A 17,661-nucleotide genomic window follows, 5' to 3' on the forward strand; every position below is an offset into this window, starting at 1 on the left:
TATTGTAATGAATATTGTCAATATATAATGCCAACTTAGAAACATGACATTATTTTAGGATATCACTTGTATGAATTTGTGATAAGTATACATATTTTAGTCTAAGGTTGATGTTATATGTGCTTGGCCAAGTTACAATTACAAGTAATATAATTGGAATGATTTATGTGCCAAAATACCAAAGTTAATATGTGTGTTAGATTTTATCTACCCCTTTATGTTGTTATGTATTACAGTTTTAGTGGTTATTTTGAGTGTGAATGTTTAATTGTGCGTTATAATTGAATTGTCATGTTGTGATAGTCTGTTTGAGGTTGTCAAAGTGTCTCTAGGATCGATGGCATTTGGCATTATGAGTTGAACACCTTTGTGTGTATTTTGAAGTAAAAACAAATCATTTTGAGTTTGAATGTCCATCTTTCAACGGATGATTGTTTGAGTGTGAGATTGGTGCCATTAGTTAGAAGGCTCGAGAGCTTCGTGTGAACTCTTGAATCACTCAAATTGGACATCAAATGGCGAAACGGCATGCCCTAAAAGTTCGAAGAGCTGTCATGACAGTAATCTACTGTCATGATAGTAGGTGCGTACGGCTTATGGTAGTTGCTCTGTGGCATAAGTGGCCTTCGAGGGATTCAACCCTTTGTGCCATCTACCGTGATAGATGGGCTAGAATCTGGAGAATTTCTAGATTTGCTTCAGCTTGTTTCAATTGTTGTTTTGATTTCCATGCTTCCGTTACCATATTTAATTAATTTTGAATTATGATTTGAGCTTAAAAAATATTTTAAAAAGGGTTTTCTTGATATCATATTTTTTAACTAATTATCTTTTAAAAATCCTTAGGTTGTGATAACCTTTGCTTGGGATTTTTATTTAATCTTAATTATCACAACGGTACATAAGAGTGTTGTCCTAGTGATATCAAGGTAGACATTACATGGTTTCCCATAAATCTTGCATAATGGAATAGTTAGGATGCCATTCTTTTGATTTAATAGTAGTTTAAAATTTGTTCTTCATATAATTCTTGTCTTATTTTTGTTCCAAAAAATGTCTTTTGCTTGGCTTTCTTAGCATCTACCAAATGTCTATCTACTTGCTTTATACTTATCAACTAAGTTTGCATAGTTTAAATTTCGAGAGCAATAATTGCCTATAAATATTCGATCGTAGATCGGCTTTAAGCTTCCTTGCCTCTCAAGACTCATCTAGGTTATTAATGAGATAAGAAGAGTACTTTGATAATTCTTCAAACTTTTTGACATATTGACTATACTTATCTCCTTCTCATGTTTGACATTTTCTGGAATATATTTATCTAGAAAAGCAGCTTTGAACCCTTCCCAAGTTATCACAATTTGATGAGCTTTTATAACCCACTTCATCTCTTTCTACCAGTTATAAGTATGTCTTACTAACATATACGTGGCAAAAGAAACCTTTTGATTATCTGCACATTGCATAACTTTAAAATCTTTTCTAGTTGCTCTACTAATTCATCTACCACAATTGAGTTGTATTCTCCTAAAAAAGATGGAGGTTTGTTTGGCCTTTCTAAATTCAATAAGGCCTAAAAAATCTAGAATCATCTTTAGGTTGATAAAATTTTGGAATTCCGTAATAGGTGATTGATTCCTATCAATGGAGTTTATGTTTTCATTATGACTTCCTTGAAACTTGTGTACTAATTGAGTAGTAGTAGCTTGTTCTTTAATAATAGCAACTATTTTTTCTGCTTGTGCTCTCATTTCAGTAGTCATTCCTTCAATAGCGTGAACTAAATCATTTGTTATATGGTTATCGTTACTAAAATTACTTCTCCTATCTAAACCATTTCTTTCTACATTAGTGTGTATTAAGGTGATTAGTCTAAATGCTAACTGTTCTACCTATGCCAGAAAGAATGACAATTAAAACAATATAAATATATATAAGATATAAGTACTGTTAATACTCTCTCACATACTTCCCATAAAACTTAGTTGAATAAAAATCATAGTGCCTTCAGGAGGACTGGAACTATGCTTTGATACCACAATTACCCCCCTAGGATAGTTTAATTGATTAGAAGGTTGAAATATTTTTCCCCCAGAGGGTGTTTACATTATGTGCCTTGGTGGATGTTTCTTAAGCCTTGAAATTGCAAGGTATTATATCTTTTATTGATGGTTAAGAGTTTTGGTTCTATGGTTATGAGGCTTTATTTGGTTCCTAGCGTTGCTGGCACAAATTTACTCTATTTTGCGACAGTGAAATAGAGTTGGCTTTGGGTTTTGGGTTTGATAAGGTTTTAGCCCAAAAAAAACCTTGTCTTTATGGATGATTGTGAGAGGGAACTTCATGGCATGTAGCATTATAGAGGCCTATTGATAGATGTTATAGTTTTTTGGAAATTTCTCATCTTGCTCATTTTGTTTTTCAGGTCTATATACTTTTCTCAATTTTTCAGTCTCCATATTCTGTGTTTGTTTGTTCGATGTCTCTTGGTTCGTTACTTGTTTTATTACGGTACATGCAAATAAGATATCTCAAGAACTAAAAGCTTTTATAGCTTCAGGTTTTCAAATTCAAATGCTGCAAGATATTTGTTAGTTTATTGATTTTTGAAATCAACCACAACTTTAGCTCTCTGTGCTTATGAAAAGTTGCAATGGACCAGTCTTTGGATTGATTACTAATTTACCAACTATAAGCTTAAGCTCTTCTTATCTGCATGCCTTACATATTTTTAGGAGGATCAAATGCTTTTTTTTTTTTTCAATTATTCATGTATCTTTCAATTGAAGGTAATCATGTTTGACAGGTATTGTTAGATATTAAATATAGACATATCTTTCAAAAATTTAAGCATTAGTTTATCATATTATGAGAAATTAGTCGTTTTTTCTAAATTCAACCTAGTGATGAAGTGCTTCTATTTGTTTTTCTTGTTTTGATTTTCCCTGAGTGTCATGTTCAGTGTAGGCTTTCTTGTAATTGTGTTGTATTTGGACATTGTTACTTCTTGGACTTCCAGTTTTACCCCCTAAAAGCCTTTTTGTTCGTGATCGTTTTATTATATTAATTAATATAATTTGACTTGTCTAGAAAAAAAAGATGTTGATGATGCTAAATATAGATCATGTTAAAAATATTTTTTTGCTATTCAAATATGTGTACAGATACTAAACAAAATTTATAGTAAAAGAATACTATTTTTTCTTACAAATCAAACACGTTCTATGATCAAAAATTCCAATTCAAGCCTTTTAAAATTTCTCTATAATTTATTTATTTATTAAAATAGGGCATTAAAAAAATATGGGAGGATGACACTTGAGTATCCATTAAAAAGATTAATGTAAAAGAAAGATGTTTAAGTGATTTTAAAAATGTAAATATTAAGTATAAGTAGTAATTTTTTTGGCTTGAAGTCCAAGTAAAAAATTTTGAGAATTTCAATTGAGAACGAGGAAAGAGAAATATTTATCAATGAGTCTCAAAAAAATTTAAAAATTCACTATAGAATTTTTGAACTGAACTGAAATAAAGGATTGTTGAAAACATTGAAATGCCTTTTTGCAAAAAAGAAAAAAAAAGATTAACAACTAAATTGATAAATTAATAAGTAAAATTAGAGAATTAACAACTAATAATTCTACATTTAAGACAAAATAATTGAATTAATATGATTATTGACAAATCATGTAATTTACAACTAATATTGATAAATTAATAAATAAAAGTTAAATAATTAAAAACTAATATTAGTAAGATTATTGACAGGTGAAGTCAGTAGATATTTGTAAATTATCAAGTACAATAAAAAAATTAACAATTAATGATGTTGTTTTATGGTCAAATTGAGCAAGCATGTCTTGTAAAGGATTCACAAGTCAAGTTAGGTAGTTAAAAAGTCATGTTGATAAAATTAACAAGCAAAATTATAAAATTAAGAAGTAATGTTCTTAAAATCATGAAGTCATGAAATTAATTAGTTAACTATTTAGCAAGTGCTATTAAGCATCAACAAGTATAAGTAAGTAACTAATAAATAAAGTTAGGTGGTAATTAAGTATTTGTTAATTTTTTAGAAAGGCATTTCTATATTTTTAGCAACATATTTTATTTCAGTTTAGTTTAGAAATCTTGCAGAGAATTTTTAAATTTGTTTGGTATCCACTAATAAATATTTCTCTTTCATGATCTTAGTTGAAATTCTCCCTAAAATTTTTTTAAGATTACTCAAATCTGACTTGATATTAAAATTTATTTAATAATAATTGAATGTCATATTTATTGAATAAATTATAATAAACGTAATATATCGAATCTATTTAAAAATTTCTCTTCTCACTAAATATATGTGCTTTTAGTTTTATTGTTTTTTTTAGGAAAGTGACAATCAGATCCCAAATCTCATTTTTAATGGTATTTAAGTTTTTTACAAACTATCTAAATATGAATTGTAATTATCGACTTATATTATTATAAATTTAAGAGTTTAAATTGCAACTAAAATATAAATTGTTATTATTAATTTAAATTGCAAATCAATCATTTAAGTTTTAAATATAACTTTGATTTACAATTAAAATTCTCTAGAGTAATTATTTAAATTAATATTTACAAATAATTCTGCAAAAAATTTTGTAAGGAAAACTAACTTTTTTACCGACAAAAAGGTAACTGTTAATAAATTGATGTTTTTATATTTTGTTTCATGCCAACAACTGATATTTCGTGAACTTTGTGATTTCGGCTTCTTTTTGTTTGTTTGTTTTTTTTGTTTTCATGTTTCAATGTTTGAAGCTGTCAATTAAGCTGGCGGATTAAAATTTAAATAGATTAGTTTTATTAAATTTAATTATGTTTTAAAGTTTTATTTTGATCAACCTGACCCAACTCTCAAGGCCTTGCCTTATAATTTTTTTTCACTTTAAAATTTAATAAAAATCTCAAAAAAGTTATTACGTTAATTCTAAAAAATAAATTTAAGTTAATAGACACAATAATAAATTTAAATCTAATAAAAATAATAATATCATAAATTAACATCGATAATAATCATATTTTATTAATATCATCAACTAAATTTTAATGATCTTCATTATCATTAATATCAATATAATTTTATCATTCTCCTTGTGAAGCCTCATTAGTAAAAAATATATTAAGCTTTTTATATATTTCTTCTTTATCCTCTTAAAATGAGGTTAAAGTTTTAGAATTAATATAGTATTTAATTTTTTTAATATTAAAATTTAAAAAAATTATAATAAAGCTTAAAAGGACTCACCCTTTTATCTTAAGGCTTAAAAGGGCCCAAATTATTATTAAAGAGAATGATAAATAAGAATTTTATAAAAATATTAATGTTAAATTAGGATTTTTTAACATTGGCATCCTCAAATTTTAACACTCGTACTATCATGTTATAGTATTAAAATTCTGAATTTGATATTAGTTTTTTTATAAAATCCTTACTTATCATTCTCTCTTATTATTTTATACTCTAAAATAATAATTTAACCTTACATTTTGCGGGGCTTAAAATATTCAGCTTACCAATCTTTCATTGTTTTCCAGGGGGGAAAAACAACCTTCCATGGTCCCCGGCTCCAACCTCCAAGCCGCCGCGGCGGTAAATAGAAACAGTTGTTTTGTACAGAAATGGAATTTCCCGATTCTCTCCAAGTCTCAAAAGCTACAAAACACCGCGACATGCTTTTGGGAGTAGTGGAAATCATGTTGACTCATGCTGCATCTGATATATAATTTATATATCAGATGCAACATATATTCTCTCTCTTCCCCCACCCTCCTTCACTGTTCACTCTACTTTGCAAAACTACTCACATGGTGCTTCCACCCACATTCTCTCTCTTCAAAGGTATCATTTTTGGCTGCCTTCCCCTCGTCTGTTGGCTTCCTCAGAAACTGAATCCATAAAATGATTAAAAAAATTACAATGGTGGGACTCCCATTTTTTTTTTTTTTACAGCAAATTGTTCATTCTGTCAGTAGAGAAAAGAGCCTTTCGTTTCCACCTTTCTTCATGCGCATTTTTTATTTGTTTCCTTCTTTCCAATTCTATTCTGGAACACAGTTTCTGGTCCTGGATCTTCAATTTCACTATTGGGATTTCAAATATGATACTAGTTGAAGATATCTAGTCCATCAAATGGGGTTTGATTTGGTTCGTCCTTCTAAAGTTTTCCCCCTTCGGTCCGTACTTTGAAAAAAAACTCTTCTGTAAAGTGAATCATCCTGGGAAGCGGTTTGTATTTTGTCTCTGAAATCGAATTAGGATCTTATTGTTGCGGCTTGCTGTTTTCATGGAGAATTTGTGATATTATTTCTGTATATTGCTTTTCTTTTTGTTTTGTATGTGTTTGCTTTTGCATCTGTTGATTTTCTTTCATTGTTCTTATGTAGGTATTATGCATGTTATTAAGTGATTGCTTTTGGATTGTGGTAGCCGTGCACATTCTTGCGTTCTAGCTCCTGCAACTTTAATTCAGCTGTGTGTACACTGTAGTAATGGAATCTTGGAGTTATCTCTCAGAAGAGAAAGGCTGTTTGATTTATGATGACATGGATTTTTCGCTCCAAGCTTTTATGAGAGGGAAAAAAGGCAAGAATCCTTGTAACTTGGAGAGGGATGAATTTGGCTCTTGTATTGGGGAAGCTAAAAACATGGAAGTTTTTGACCTGGGATTTCATGACTCGTTTCAAAATGAGCTAGATAGAAATCATAGTAAAAGAGTGAATACCTCTGCCATGGAATCATCGTTCATGGAACAAGAATCTCAGCCAATGTTTTTAGGTTCTCGAGCTGAATCTAAAAGTCCCAATTCATCACTGGTTGATTTGAAGCTGGGGAGAATAGCAGATTGTAAAGATGCAAGTAGTGATAAAATTGCAAGCAGAGCTCGGTCTTCCGGCTCGTCAACTCAGACGCCTTTTTGTATAGTTTATGGTTGTAACATGGATCTTAGCTCCTCAAAAGAGTACCACAAAAGGCATAAAGTTTGTGAGGCTCACTCCAAGACAGCCAAAGTTATTGTTAATGGAATTGAGCAGAGGTTTTGTCAGCAGTGTAGCAGGTTAGCATTTTTTTCCTTACAATGAGATGGTCATCTCATAACATCAATATTTTACCATAGATCCTTATATTTGTTGCAGCGGTGCAATTATTGTAATGTGCTTGTCTTTTCATTTGTTAAATTTCTTCTATAATGACTAATAGCAGGCAAGTAACTTTGCTGTTGTTGCAGTCTTTTATGACAATGCAAGTTCTTAGCAATAAAAAATAAAAGTTAAAGAATTAAAATGGGTGATTGCAGCTGGGCGTTGATTGATGTACTTCATCTCATGAAACCCAAATAAAGATTCTTGCTGATGATATCCTGCAAAAACAAGCACCTTGATATCTCATAGTAGTGATTATCACTATTTGCTTATTTTTATACCACATGCAATTTATTTAAAAAAAAAAAAAGACACTGGCTGGCTGACTACTAAAGTACTTAGGGTGTGACTTGAATTTTGGCCATTCACCACATCAAAGGAATCTTTCATTTAATTGCTCCAGAAGAGATGCTTTCCCCCCTCTCCATTTGACTAGCAACATGTGGGTGAAGCTGAAATGTACCGACTTGAAATAGATTCATGCCAAAGATTACATATGATTCTTCTGGGTTCTATTTGTACAATATTCAAGGTTTTCTTTCTCTCTCCTTTAAAAATGTGTTTTAAGCTATGGAAGTACCAATTTAGTTATACTGTAATTAATCTCATCTAATGCACTTTAGTTATGATGTCAGATTGTGCTTCTAGAATGTTGTGTATGGATTAAAATGAATTTTTCTCTTTCCATCCTTGAAATAGGTTCCATTTGCTAGCTGAGTTTGATGAGGGCAAGCGCAGTTGTCGTAGACGTCTAGCTGGACACAATCAACGCAGAAGGAAGCCTCAGTTCGATTACTTATCTGGCAAACCCTACAAGATGCTCCAGTTACATCAAGGTAAGAAAAATACTTTGCTGCTAACATGTTTCAGAAACAGAAAATGAAAAATAGCTGCATCATGCATGCACAAGCTCTCACTGTCCTTCCTTATCTTTTATCTGCTAATTTAGTTGCAGATCATAAATAAATGGGACCATTAATTTGCATACAAGTCATACTTCACATCAATAATTAGAGAAGTTTCCTTATATGGATGTTTTTTCAATGATGATATGGTCTTCTATGACTTGAAAGATTTTATTACTTTTGTTTTCTTGAATTTGTTTAATAAGGTAATGCCTGTCTCTAATAAATTGTCTCATGCTCACCTCCTCATTATCAGGTATAAGTGGAAGAAACTATATTATGGGCTTCAAATAACATCCAATAGAATCATTGCAATCTAACAAAAATTGAAAAGTGAAGTGTTTTTGGAATTCGAAGCATGAATCTAGTAAATTCAATCACCAATAGTTATTTTTTAGAAGTTGAAACAATTAGATGTATTAATTATATTATGGGCTTTAAATAACATTCAATTGAATCAATGCAATCTAACAAAAATTTGAAAAGTGAAATGTTTTTGGAATTCAAAGCATGAATCTAGGAAATTCAATCACCAATGGTGATTTTTGAGAAGTTGAAACAATTAGATGTATTAACTAAGAAAATTGCAAATTATAATGTGTAGAATAAAGATTTTACTTTAACAGGTGCACAATATCTGTGTATAGAGAGGCATTTAATGACCAAATAGCTTGTGATTTATGTGGAGATAGTTGTACCCGGAAGTCACATGAAGTTATAGTTGAATATTCCTTTATTTAATGTGTCTCTTTCCAAATGATTGGTAATTTTTATGATCCTATTGCATAAAGGTTTTGTAGCAGGAATCCATGAAGGAAAACAAGTCTTGGGATCTTGCATTTGTTGTTTTCTGAAACTACATGTCACGTTTTGTTTTACTTTATCACTACAGGAGCATATGTGCATAGGTGTCAATAGCCTCATCAAATGTCAAATATAATTTTTTATTAAGATTTTTCTGAAGATGTTATGACTTTTCCTATAATTTTCTGTATCAATCATGAGAATGAATTCATCTATTATAGTAAACTAGACCAAGACTGCATCCTGTCATGAGACATTTATCTTATTATATTTCATATAAATATGAATAAGTTGTGCCAAAGTTTTGAGCATAGTGACCGGGACAAGTTTGTTTGTGGAGAAATTTGGTCAACCCAATGATTTTTCTGTAAAATGGGGCTTTTCAAAGTAGAATAAAAAAAAAATGTCCTAGGTTTCTAAACAGTTTGGACCACTGGAGCCTGAGGCACCTATAGGTCCTTTAATTTATGTTACAAGTCACTCTTTAAGGTTGTGGTCCCAGCATATGATATGTAATGTATTAATAATATAATTGTCTGTTTTTTTTTTTTTGGGTAGAAATTGTCAGGTATTTTATATTCACAGAGGCTTAGAAAACATACAAGAGTTTACTCTCGTTGTTCCTATATCCTGATATTATAGGGACTTGTATGTTTTGCATGTTCAAATTCCTATAGAAGAAATTGAATTGAATGATTAATTTCAATTAAAAAAAAAAAAAACCTTTACGAATGGAACTATCTTACATTCTGAGGTTGCTTAAGAGTTAAGAACTAACATGAGTTAAAACAAGTTCCTGATGTTTGTTTTCATTGAAAGTATGGCTCAGATTCTTGAGACTGAAAACAAGTTTCTGGTCTTTGTTTTCCTGTTGGAATCAAGTGTTGATGTCTGTTACTGACATTATTATTCTGCTCACTAATGTTACACTTATAACTTCACTTTCTGACTAAGTGCTGTTGCTGTTTATATTCAATAGAAAAATTAAACAATGAGTGATGAAAAAAAATGTAATTTTGAGGATGAAAATGACACTATGTTTACTATCAAAAAGCAAAAAAAGGGGGGGGGGATGGCAGTGAAGTCCCAAAAGAGAGAATTAATGGCAATTAAGTCCCTAACAAAATTTTAAAAAAGGAGTCGCAAATATTGATTCATGCAGTTACATTTATAATTTAACTTTTTTATTTTTAATTGGACCTCCTGAATTTTAAATTATTTCATTATTTGAATAAATACTTGCTGCAACTTATTTTTAAGTAAATTTTATTGGGACCAAACTATCACTAATTTTTTCTTTGGGACTTAACGGTCATTCTCCCAAAAACAAAAACAAAAAAACACATATTGTTGAATAACATTATGAGAACAAAACTGTCAGTGGATCATCTTATTTTTCTTATACTATCATTCAAATTCAAAACATCAAGAACACTGCTTTAAGGGCTTCACCACTGAGCCCAAATATGCGAGTAATACTTTTTCACCTTTTGTAACCAAAGGTGGGCAAATAAATATTCATAAGCAAATGATGTACCTTGATCTTGATCTTATTGATTTCTCTTACTTACATTGAATGAGTTTCAGGGTCCAAATATCATCTGGAGGCTTCATTCCAGAAGAGACCCCAGTTTGCCTCACAAGACATGATCAGTAGAGGCATTTTGCATGAACAACAACATATCACATCTAGTCAGGAGGAGTTGTCTACGGCCTCAAACGCGAGCTGTGCTCTCTCTCTTCTGTCAGTTCAATCACAGAACCTGTCATGCCGCCGCCCGGCAGCAAGGCCGGGAGCTACTAGTTCCCATGCTAGTCATGCAAACCACAGTGATGAACAAGTTTCCAAAATACATCTGGGCATTACCTCTCTGACTAGTTATGTACAAAATGAGTCGTCATCACATGGATTGAGGTCCATGGAAGCTGTCAAGAATGGGTCCATATTGAATCATGCCAAACACTATCTTCCACCTGAGGATGGAGCCACTGTTGATCTACTCCAATTGTCTTCACATCTTCAAAGAGTGGAGCATCAGAGGAATTCATTTTTCAGTGAGGCTTTGAAAGGGTTCATGGAGATGTAAGCCTCTGTGTGTGTTTGTGGTTATTAGTTATATATAGATACCTGTTTCATTGGTTTATGGTGATCAATGATGATGGGTAGGAAGTTAGGGAAGCTTGAAACTTCATAGTGGTGAGGCCATTTTTGTTTGAGATGGACAAACTAGTGTAATTTCTTTGCCCTGGAATGGATGACTATTCAAAGTCTAAATTCAAGCTTATTCTGTTCTCTTGCTTTCAGGGGGAAAAAAAATTTTTTATTGTGCTAATATATTGTGTGTGTGTCCGTCCAGTTGACGCGGCTTCAATTTTGATATTAACGTGAAGAGTTTTATTTATAAGCAATCTATAGGTAATTTTGTAAGTAGTTTTTGAGCCGTGAGATTTTCACTGTAATTTTTTATGATTGCTAAGAATGGAACTTACCTGAATGTTTTGATATTGAAAATGATAACAGGTTCATTTGGTTGTTAGAAAGGAATAGAATGAAATTGATTGAAAAAATAAAAGTAAAAATAAGATGATCAGAGGGGATAGGTGAGCACATTCATAAAGGGAAAGGATAATTTAGTTCGTAGGGTTTGAAATCATAATTTATGAAAATTTTGGAGGGTGTAATAATTCTTACTTTTATAGTATATATTAATGAATTTTATCATATTTTTTTTATGAGAAAAAGATAATTTAATTTATTTTTATTTTAATTTTTTAATCCATTTCATTCATTTTATTCTAATGACCACCATAGATATGTGTAATGTTTGTTATACTTATAATGATTATCGAACATTACTTGTCATTTTTGTTAATTTGTTTAGGGATATAAGATACACGGTAACGCTAAGCTATGACTATTTTTTTTTTTTTGGTAATATTAAGACAAAAGTTAATAGAAACATAAAGTGAACGTCACAAAGCTATGACTGGGGAGCATGTGAATATAAAACCATTCTCGAAGTATTAATATCATTTGTTGTCATTAATATTCATAGAGAATCCTCAAAGTTTCATTAGTTAATTTTTTTTGGGTAATCATCATTCATATTTTCAATACTTATATTTAACATTTCAATAATCAGTTTTCAATTTTTTCAATAAATATATTAGATATTTTCAACACTCATTTTCATGTTATCATTATAAATACTTATCTTTGATTTTTTTTAGTGTTAAAAACATGAAAGATGAGTATCAAAATCATTTAAAATAACTATTAAAAACTGACTATTGCAAATGTGAAAGATGGGTATTGAAAAAAATTAACTCAAGAAAATTTTAATTATAGGGATCATATCCTGTTTGAAAGTTTCAAAATTTAAAGGTCCTGATTGTCATTAACTTACCGAGAATCCTTAAATATGATTTTTCCAGTGTAATATTTTGAAAAAATGACAATAGAATTCTTTTGAATTAGTAAAGACACTTTAGTTCCTCAAAATGTTATAATTCTCCCGAAATCTTTAGAGATTTTCTATTATTAAGGAATAATTATAAATGATCAAATTATCCTAATTTAAATATCAATTTTTCATTCACAAATTTTATTTCAAATTCACATTTGTTTTTCTTAAATTATAAGAATTCAAAAATAATTTACAAATTCGCATTTAAAATCTTGATATTCTTAAGTGATACGAATTAATTGTCATCATAAATTTATTCTAAAATTCATAACTTTTTCTTAAAATTACAAGAATTCAACAACAATTTATAAGTTTGAATAAGGGCAATTTATCATTTACATTAATTACTTAATGATAAAAAAAAGTCTCTAAAGGACTCAGCATAATTCAAAATGATTCATTATCATTTTCTCTAATATTTATACCAATATTTCACTAATTAAGCATATAATTAGTGTCATAAAAGTTTTATTTCATTTCATAAGTTTCTTAAATTTTTTTAGTCTTCCTCGACATCTTTGATTGTACCAAAAAGCCATTTAATTAATCATTTTTACTAGTGCTTTTGTCAATTTTCTTTGCATATGTCTAAATTACTTTAAATGATTTTCTGCTATCGATGTGAACTTAATCGGAACTTGTTCAAGAAAATTCATAAATTATGAATTGGTTAGTAATAATGGAAGAAAAATAAATAAAGAATATCAACAAGATAATAGAAAATAATAATATTGATCTTGAACCCAGAAACCTAATAGACCGTGTCCCAAAAAATAGAGTATGAATTAGAAACATAATATGATGATTTAGAATCCATTTAAATCAGTTTTGATGAAATTTAAATGAATTCAATAGTTATTGGACCTCACGTCAAAAAAAGTAGATATTGGACTTTTAAATTGATTCCTAAATGGATAACTAGCTAAATCTTAATGTCAAACATTAAGCATGCCACCTTTAGGGCTTAATGAGAAGTGGCCAAGCCCATCTCATACCCTTACACGCCCTTTGACGTAAACATTTTTTAAGCAACCAAAAAAAAAAAAAGATTCCGTAATGTTAAGTCCACCCTCTTTTTTTTAAAAAAATTATAAATAAAAAAATTTAAGTGAGTTAAATTTTAGAGCTTACTAGAGTCAGGAATGTTCTTGGCTCAAATAACACTTAGAGAGACACTTACAGATTGCCTCTTTAATGCATAGATAAGTGGCAATTTTGATTCTACATCATAGGCAACATATAGTACTCTATAGAGCCAATAATTTGAGTGGGATGAGCTATTTAGGTTAAGCTTATTAAATTGGGCTTGAAATATTATACTCTCTTTAAAAAAGCTTATATAACTAAATTCGATCTTTAATTTTTTTCGGCTGGTTCATGTTAGCTTGTTAGGTTTGGCCAAAATTACCAACTCTATATACATATAGAGTTAGAAATTTAATGATTGAGTTTATTTGAACTGATCTATTCTGGTTGAGTTTTTCGAATCAAGTTTAAAGTATCATACCCTCTTAAAAAGCTCATATAGTAAGCCCGACGACTTTAACATTTTTTGGGCTAGTCATCATACTTGACTTGAATTATGGCTCTAGTGGCTTACATATCCAAAATGACTCTTTTGGCTTCCTTCATGGCACGTGTTTTTGGTCATCATTATACCTTTAATTCCTCTTAATAGGTCATGCAATTGGCGCTTTGATTCTAAACAGCCTTTGAGAGGCTCCTTAATCTTCATCAGCCTTTGTTATGGTATGTTGTTCTTTCACAACTCTCATAATTCATTACCAGATAACATTACTGATCATATAATTAACAATAGATAAAACTTTTTTTAATCTCAATATATATTTTATGATTACAAATAATTGCTAATGTATTCCTTCATTTCAACCACTCAACTTATATAGTATGTTTAATATTTGTAGTAATTTCACCATAATTTTGTAATATTGATCCCAAAACTTAAACTTTGACATCTGCAGCGTGATGGGATTACTAATTTCTACCTTTAAATCATTTCTAAACTGTGGTACATTTATCCCATCTTGATAGCTTAAATTTGGAGTAAACTCATTCTCTTAACTTCTCAATTAGGATTATACTATATATCTGCAAGAATCACACGTACTTGGATTATAGCTCAAAATACTTTTCTAGGATCAACATGCTCAGTGAAAAAAGTGCAAAACCATGTCAAAGATAAATAAGTAAGAACTCAAAAAGATCATTGACATAGACCAATCTTTATTCAAGAAAGGTTTTTATTTTAATATAGTTGGTTGAAGAAAATTTCACTTTAAATTATAAGTTTAAAAGCGTTGGAAGCCTTAAACTTAGTTTCAGTGTGATGTTTTACATTTAACTTTTAAAAATGATAAAATATTACTCCTATCATTAATAAAAATTAAATCTGATCATTAATTAACTAAAAATTACAAAAAAAAACCTCAAAAATTATAGAAAATGACTAAAAAAAATTTATAGAAAATGGCTCATAATATTTTCAATCAATTAACTGTCAAAGTTAATATTTATTAACAGTAAGACAATAATATATTATTTTAAAATATTAAAAGAGCACATTGTACAAAAATGATTTTAGAGTCCCAGATACTCCTGAACTTATAATTTAAAAGCTAATTTATTATTTAACTCTAATATAGTTAATATGATGAATAATGATGCATGTATATAACTTATAAGTGATATTTTTGTAAGAAAGATATATTAGAGAGATGATGTGGGGATAAACATTAATTTATAGATTCATCTGTCTCCGCCATTGTAGGTAGCCATAGGTGCACACACATACACGAGAAGTGATGGTGATTGGTGCATATGCTTAATGGTGTTCTTGTGATTACTTTGTTTGAAGAGCTTAACTTTTTCTCAGAATAAAGCAGCATTTGATTGCCCTCCAAGCACAAAAGATAGGCCTTGTCTCTCCTTTCTTCTCCTCCATCACTCTCTTGTCTCCTCTTCGTCCTTATCTCTCCTTCGTCTTTTTCATTTCTATCAGAGTGTCTCTCTACTTTGATTGCGCTAATTTTAGTTCCTATAACTTTATCTTGTTATTTTTAGTCTCTTTAAGGTTGTTTGAATTAATGTGCATTTGAATTTAGATGTAATTTAAATCTCTCATTTAAATATATAAAAATTTTGAATTTAAATTTGATTTCATTTTTTATTACAATTTATTTGTAATTTCAAACTTTCTATACACTTTAATTATTTAAAATTTTAACTACTTTAAATATCTTTTTTTTTATGTTTTAATTATTGATATCTTTATGATTTTTATATTTTTTTTTATCATCATTCTTATCTCTTCTTGATTAAAAATAGAGATAAAATCGTTATTTTTAATTTTTATTTTTGTTTGGAATATCAAATCATCTACTTTCTTTATTAGAAATTTTTTAAAGTACCCTAACCAAATAATGTAAGATTTAAAATTTAAAATTCAAATTTAAATTCATCAATTTAAACACTATTTTAATTTAATTTAATTAGCATGTTATGTTTGTCTTTATAATTTTAAAATGAATGAGTTGGGATTGATGAAGTTAATTTCAATTCAACTCTACTAACTCCTTCATTAATATAGTAAAAATATCCTGACACAGAAATAAATTGACCAGATATATTATGATTTAAAAAATAAAATGCACACAGGATTTTTTTTTGGGTATTTGTCTCAATTAAGATGTGAGAGACAAATATGATATTAAATGTAAATTAGTAAAGGAGTTAACAGAGGTAAATATATGTTAGCAAAATTAATTCTATTATAGTGGCCCACATTGCAGACGCATCAGACTAAACGAACTGAGAACAACAAAATAATTAAATGAAACTATATGCAGATTAAAAATAAAGCACAATCAAAATACATGGATTTACGGTTATATTATATATATACATATATGTATCATGAAGCCTGTGTATTATAATAAAACTGTAATTTTTTTTGGGTTTCAACAATTAACGTATGTTAATTAGGGTCCAATGAGATATTAGGAAGAGATCCATTATATATTTTTTTCATTAGATTTTTTAAATTCTTAAGGGCAGATCTGTCACTAATCAGTAATCACACAAACATATATTTGTCCTTTTTAAAAAAAAAAAAAAATCAAAGGCGGCTCACTGGAGTGATAGAGTCCACATCCTCACCAGATTCACACCCACTTGAAGTTGCTCTGAATTATAGATACAAACACATGAGTCAAAAACTTCGACTATAGTATTCCTACCATATTTTTTTTATTGAAATTATGAATTATTTATGGATAATTGTTAATGAAGTTGCTCCATTGACAACTAAACAGTAATAATTAAAAATTAATAATTGATAATTTTAAGATAGTGAACTGACAATTTTAATGAAGAACACATATTTTCTATTATCATATTTTATCATTCGTGCCTCCAATAACATTCTTTATACATATATGCATGATTTTTGCCAATCCCCCTCAATGGAAGGGAGTCTATAGCCAGAAATAAAGGTCAGGTTTGGAAGGTTGGGTTTGGAGGCCCTACTTAAATAAGAATTCAGATTTTAAAAATAATTTTTTTTAAAATAATCGAACTTGAGGGCTTGGCTCAATAAGCCCTGTAAAAAAGAATTCGAGGCCAGGCGACTCTTTAAGCCCTATATATGATTATTGTTATTATTTTTTTTTGGTAGAAACACGTATTTAAAACCAATAACTTACTTACCTGATCCGACACGCATTATATTATTATTAATTTTAATATATTCTAAAATTAATTTATATAATTTAATAAATATCAGTGTGTAGTATAAAACTTGTGTATTTAAAAAAATGAACTGTTTTTTAACCAAGATTTAAAATTTATTACTAGACTTTTAAATTGTATTGTTTAATTTCTAAATAATTATGAGGATTTTGATTTTTTTTTTTTAAAATATTTTAATTAATTTATAATATTTAATTTTATTTTATTTTTTTATTTTTTAAAAAAGGGCTCATGGGTTTGGCCCTAAACTCTTCACATAAAAATTAGACTTGAGAAATAAGGTTAAATAAAAAATTAAATTTAGAATTCAGGCCCTTAAGATCGAGAAGGGTGAGACCACCTATATTCTCAACTCTAAAAAAGACTAAACAAGGACTCATTATCTTTCAACATTTGGTTGAAGTTTGAATCTTATAATTATTTCATTTGAGTCTGACAATATTTGAGCGCGCGATGCGAATAGTAGTTTTGGATATTTATCTAATCTAATAATTTGTAAAAGGGGGCAAACGAGAAACTAACACGCCCTTATTTTTTTATAT

General features: G+C 29.3%; 1 protein-coding gene across 4 annotated transcripts; it reads left to right on the forward strand.

Moving 5' to 3' along the window:
- The first annotated feature begins 5,765 nt into the window (after positions 1 to 5,765).
- Positions 5,766 to 11,129, forward strand: LOC129284403 (squamosa promoter-binding-like protein 6). 4 transcript variants are annotated; one of them, XM_054919872.1, is made up of 4 exons: positions 5,766 to 5,875; positions 6,421 to 7,091; positions 7,876 to 8,012; positions 10,473 to 11,129. In XM_054919872.1, exons 2-4 carry the CDS (start codon positions 6,526 to 6,528, stop codon positions 10,970 to 10,972), a joined length of 1,203 nt encoding a protein of 400 aa, XP_054775847.1. In that variant the 5' UTR covers positions 5,766 to 5,875; positions 6,421 to 6,525; the 3' UTR covers positions 10,973 to 11,129. The 4 variants fall into 4 exon arrangements, with proteins under 4 accessions (XP_054775847.1, XP_054775849.1, XP_054775848.1 ...); XM_054919874.1 differs by having other exon boundaries at positions 5,821 to 5,875; positions 6,464 to 7,091; XM_054919873.1 differs by having other exon boundaries at positions 5,844 to 5,956.
- Positions 11,130 to 17,661: the final 6,532 nt, after the last annotated feature.

Source organism: Prosopis cineraria, unplaced genomic scaffold (genome assembly GCF_029017545.1).
Source record: "Prosopis cineraria cultivar Desert tree isolate PC_DT_omini unplaced genomic scaffold, ASM2901754v1 PC10, whole genome shotgun sequence".
Classification (NCBI taxonomy): Eukaryota; Viridiplantae; Streptophyta; class Magnoliopsida; order Fabales; family Fabaceae; genus Prosopis; species Prosopis cineraria.

What these genes read in the sequence shown, in the direction of transcription:
- LOC129284403 (XM_054919872.1), top strand. Translation starts at nt 6,526, where the DNA reads ATGGAATCTTGGAGTTATCTCTCAGAAGAGAAAGGCTGTTTGATTTAT. An exon ending in TTTTGTCAGCAGTGTAGCAG is followed by an intron (nt 7,092 to 7,875) that starts GTTAGCATTTTT and finishes TCCTTGAAATAG; the next exon opens with GTTCCATTTGCTAGCTGAGT. An exon ending in GATGCTCCAGTTACATCAAG is followed by an intron (nt 8,013 to 10,472) that starts GTAAGAAAAATA and finishes AATGAGTTTCAG; the next exon opens with GGTCCAAATATCATCTGGAG.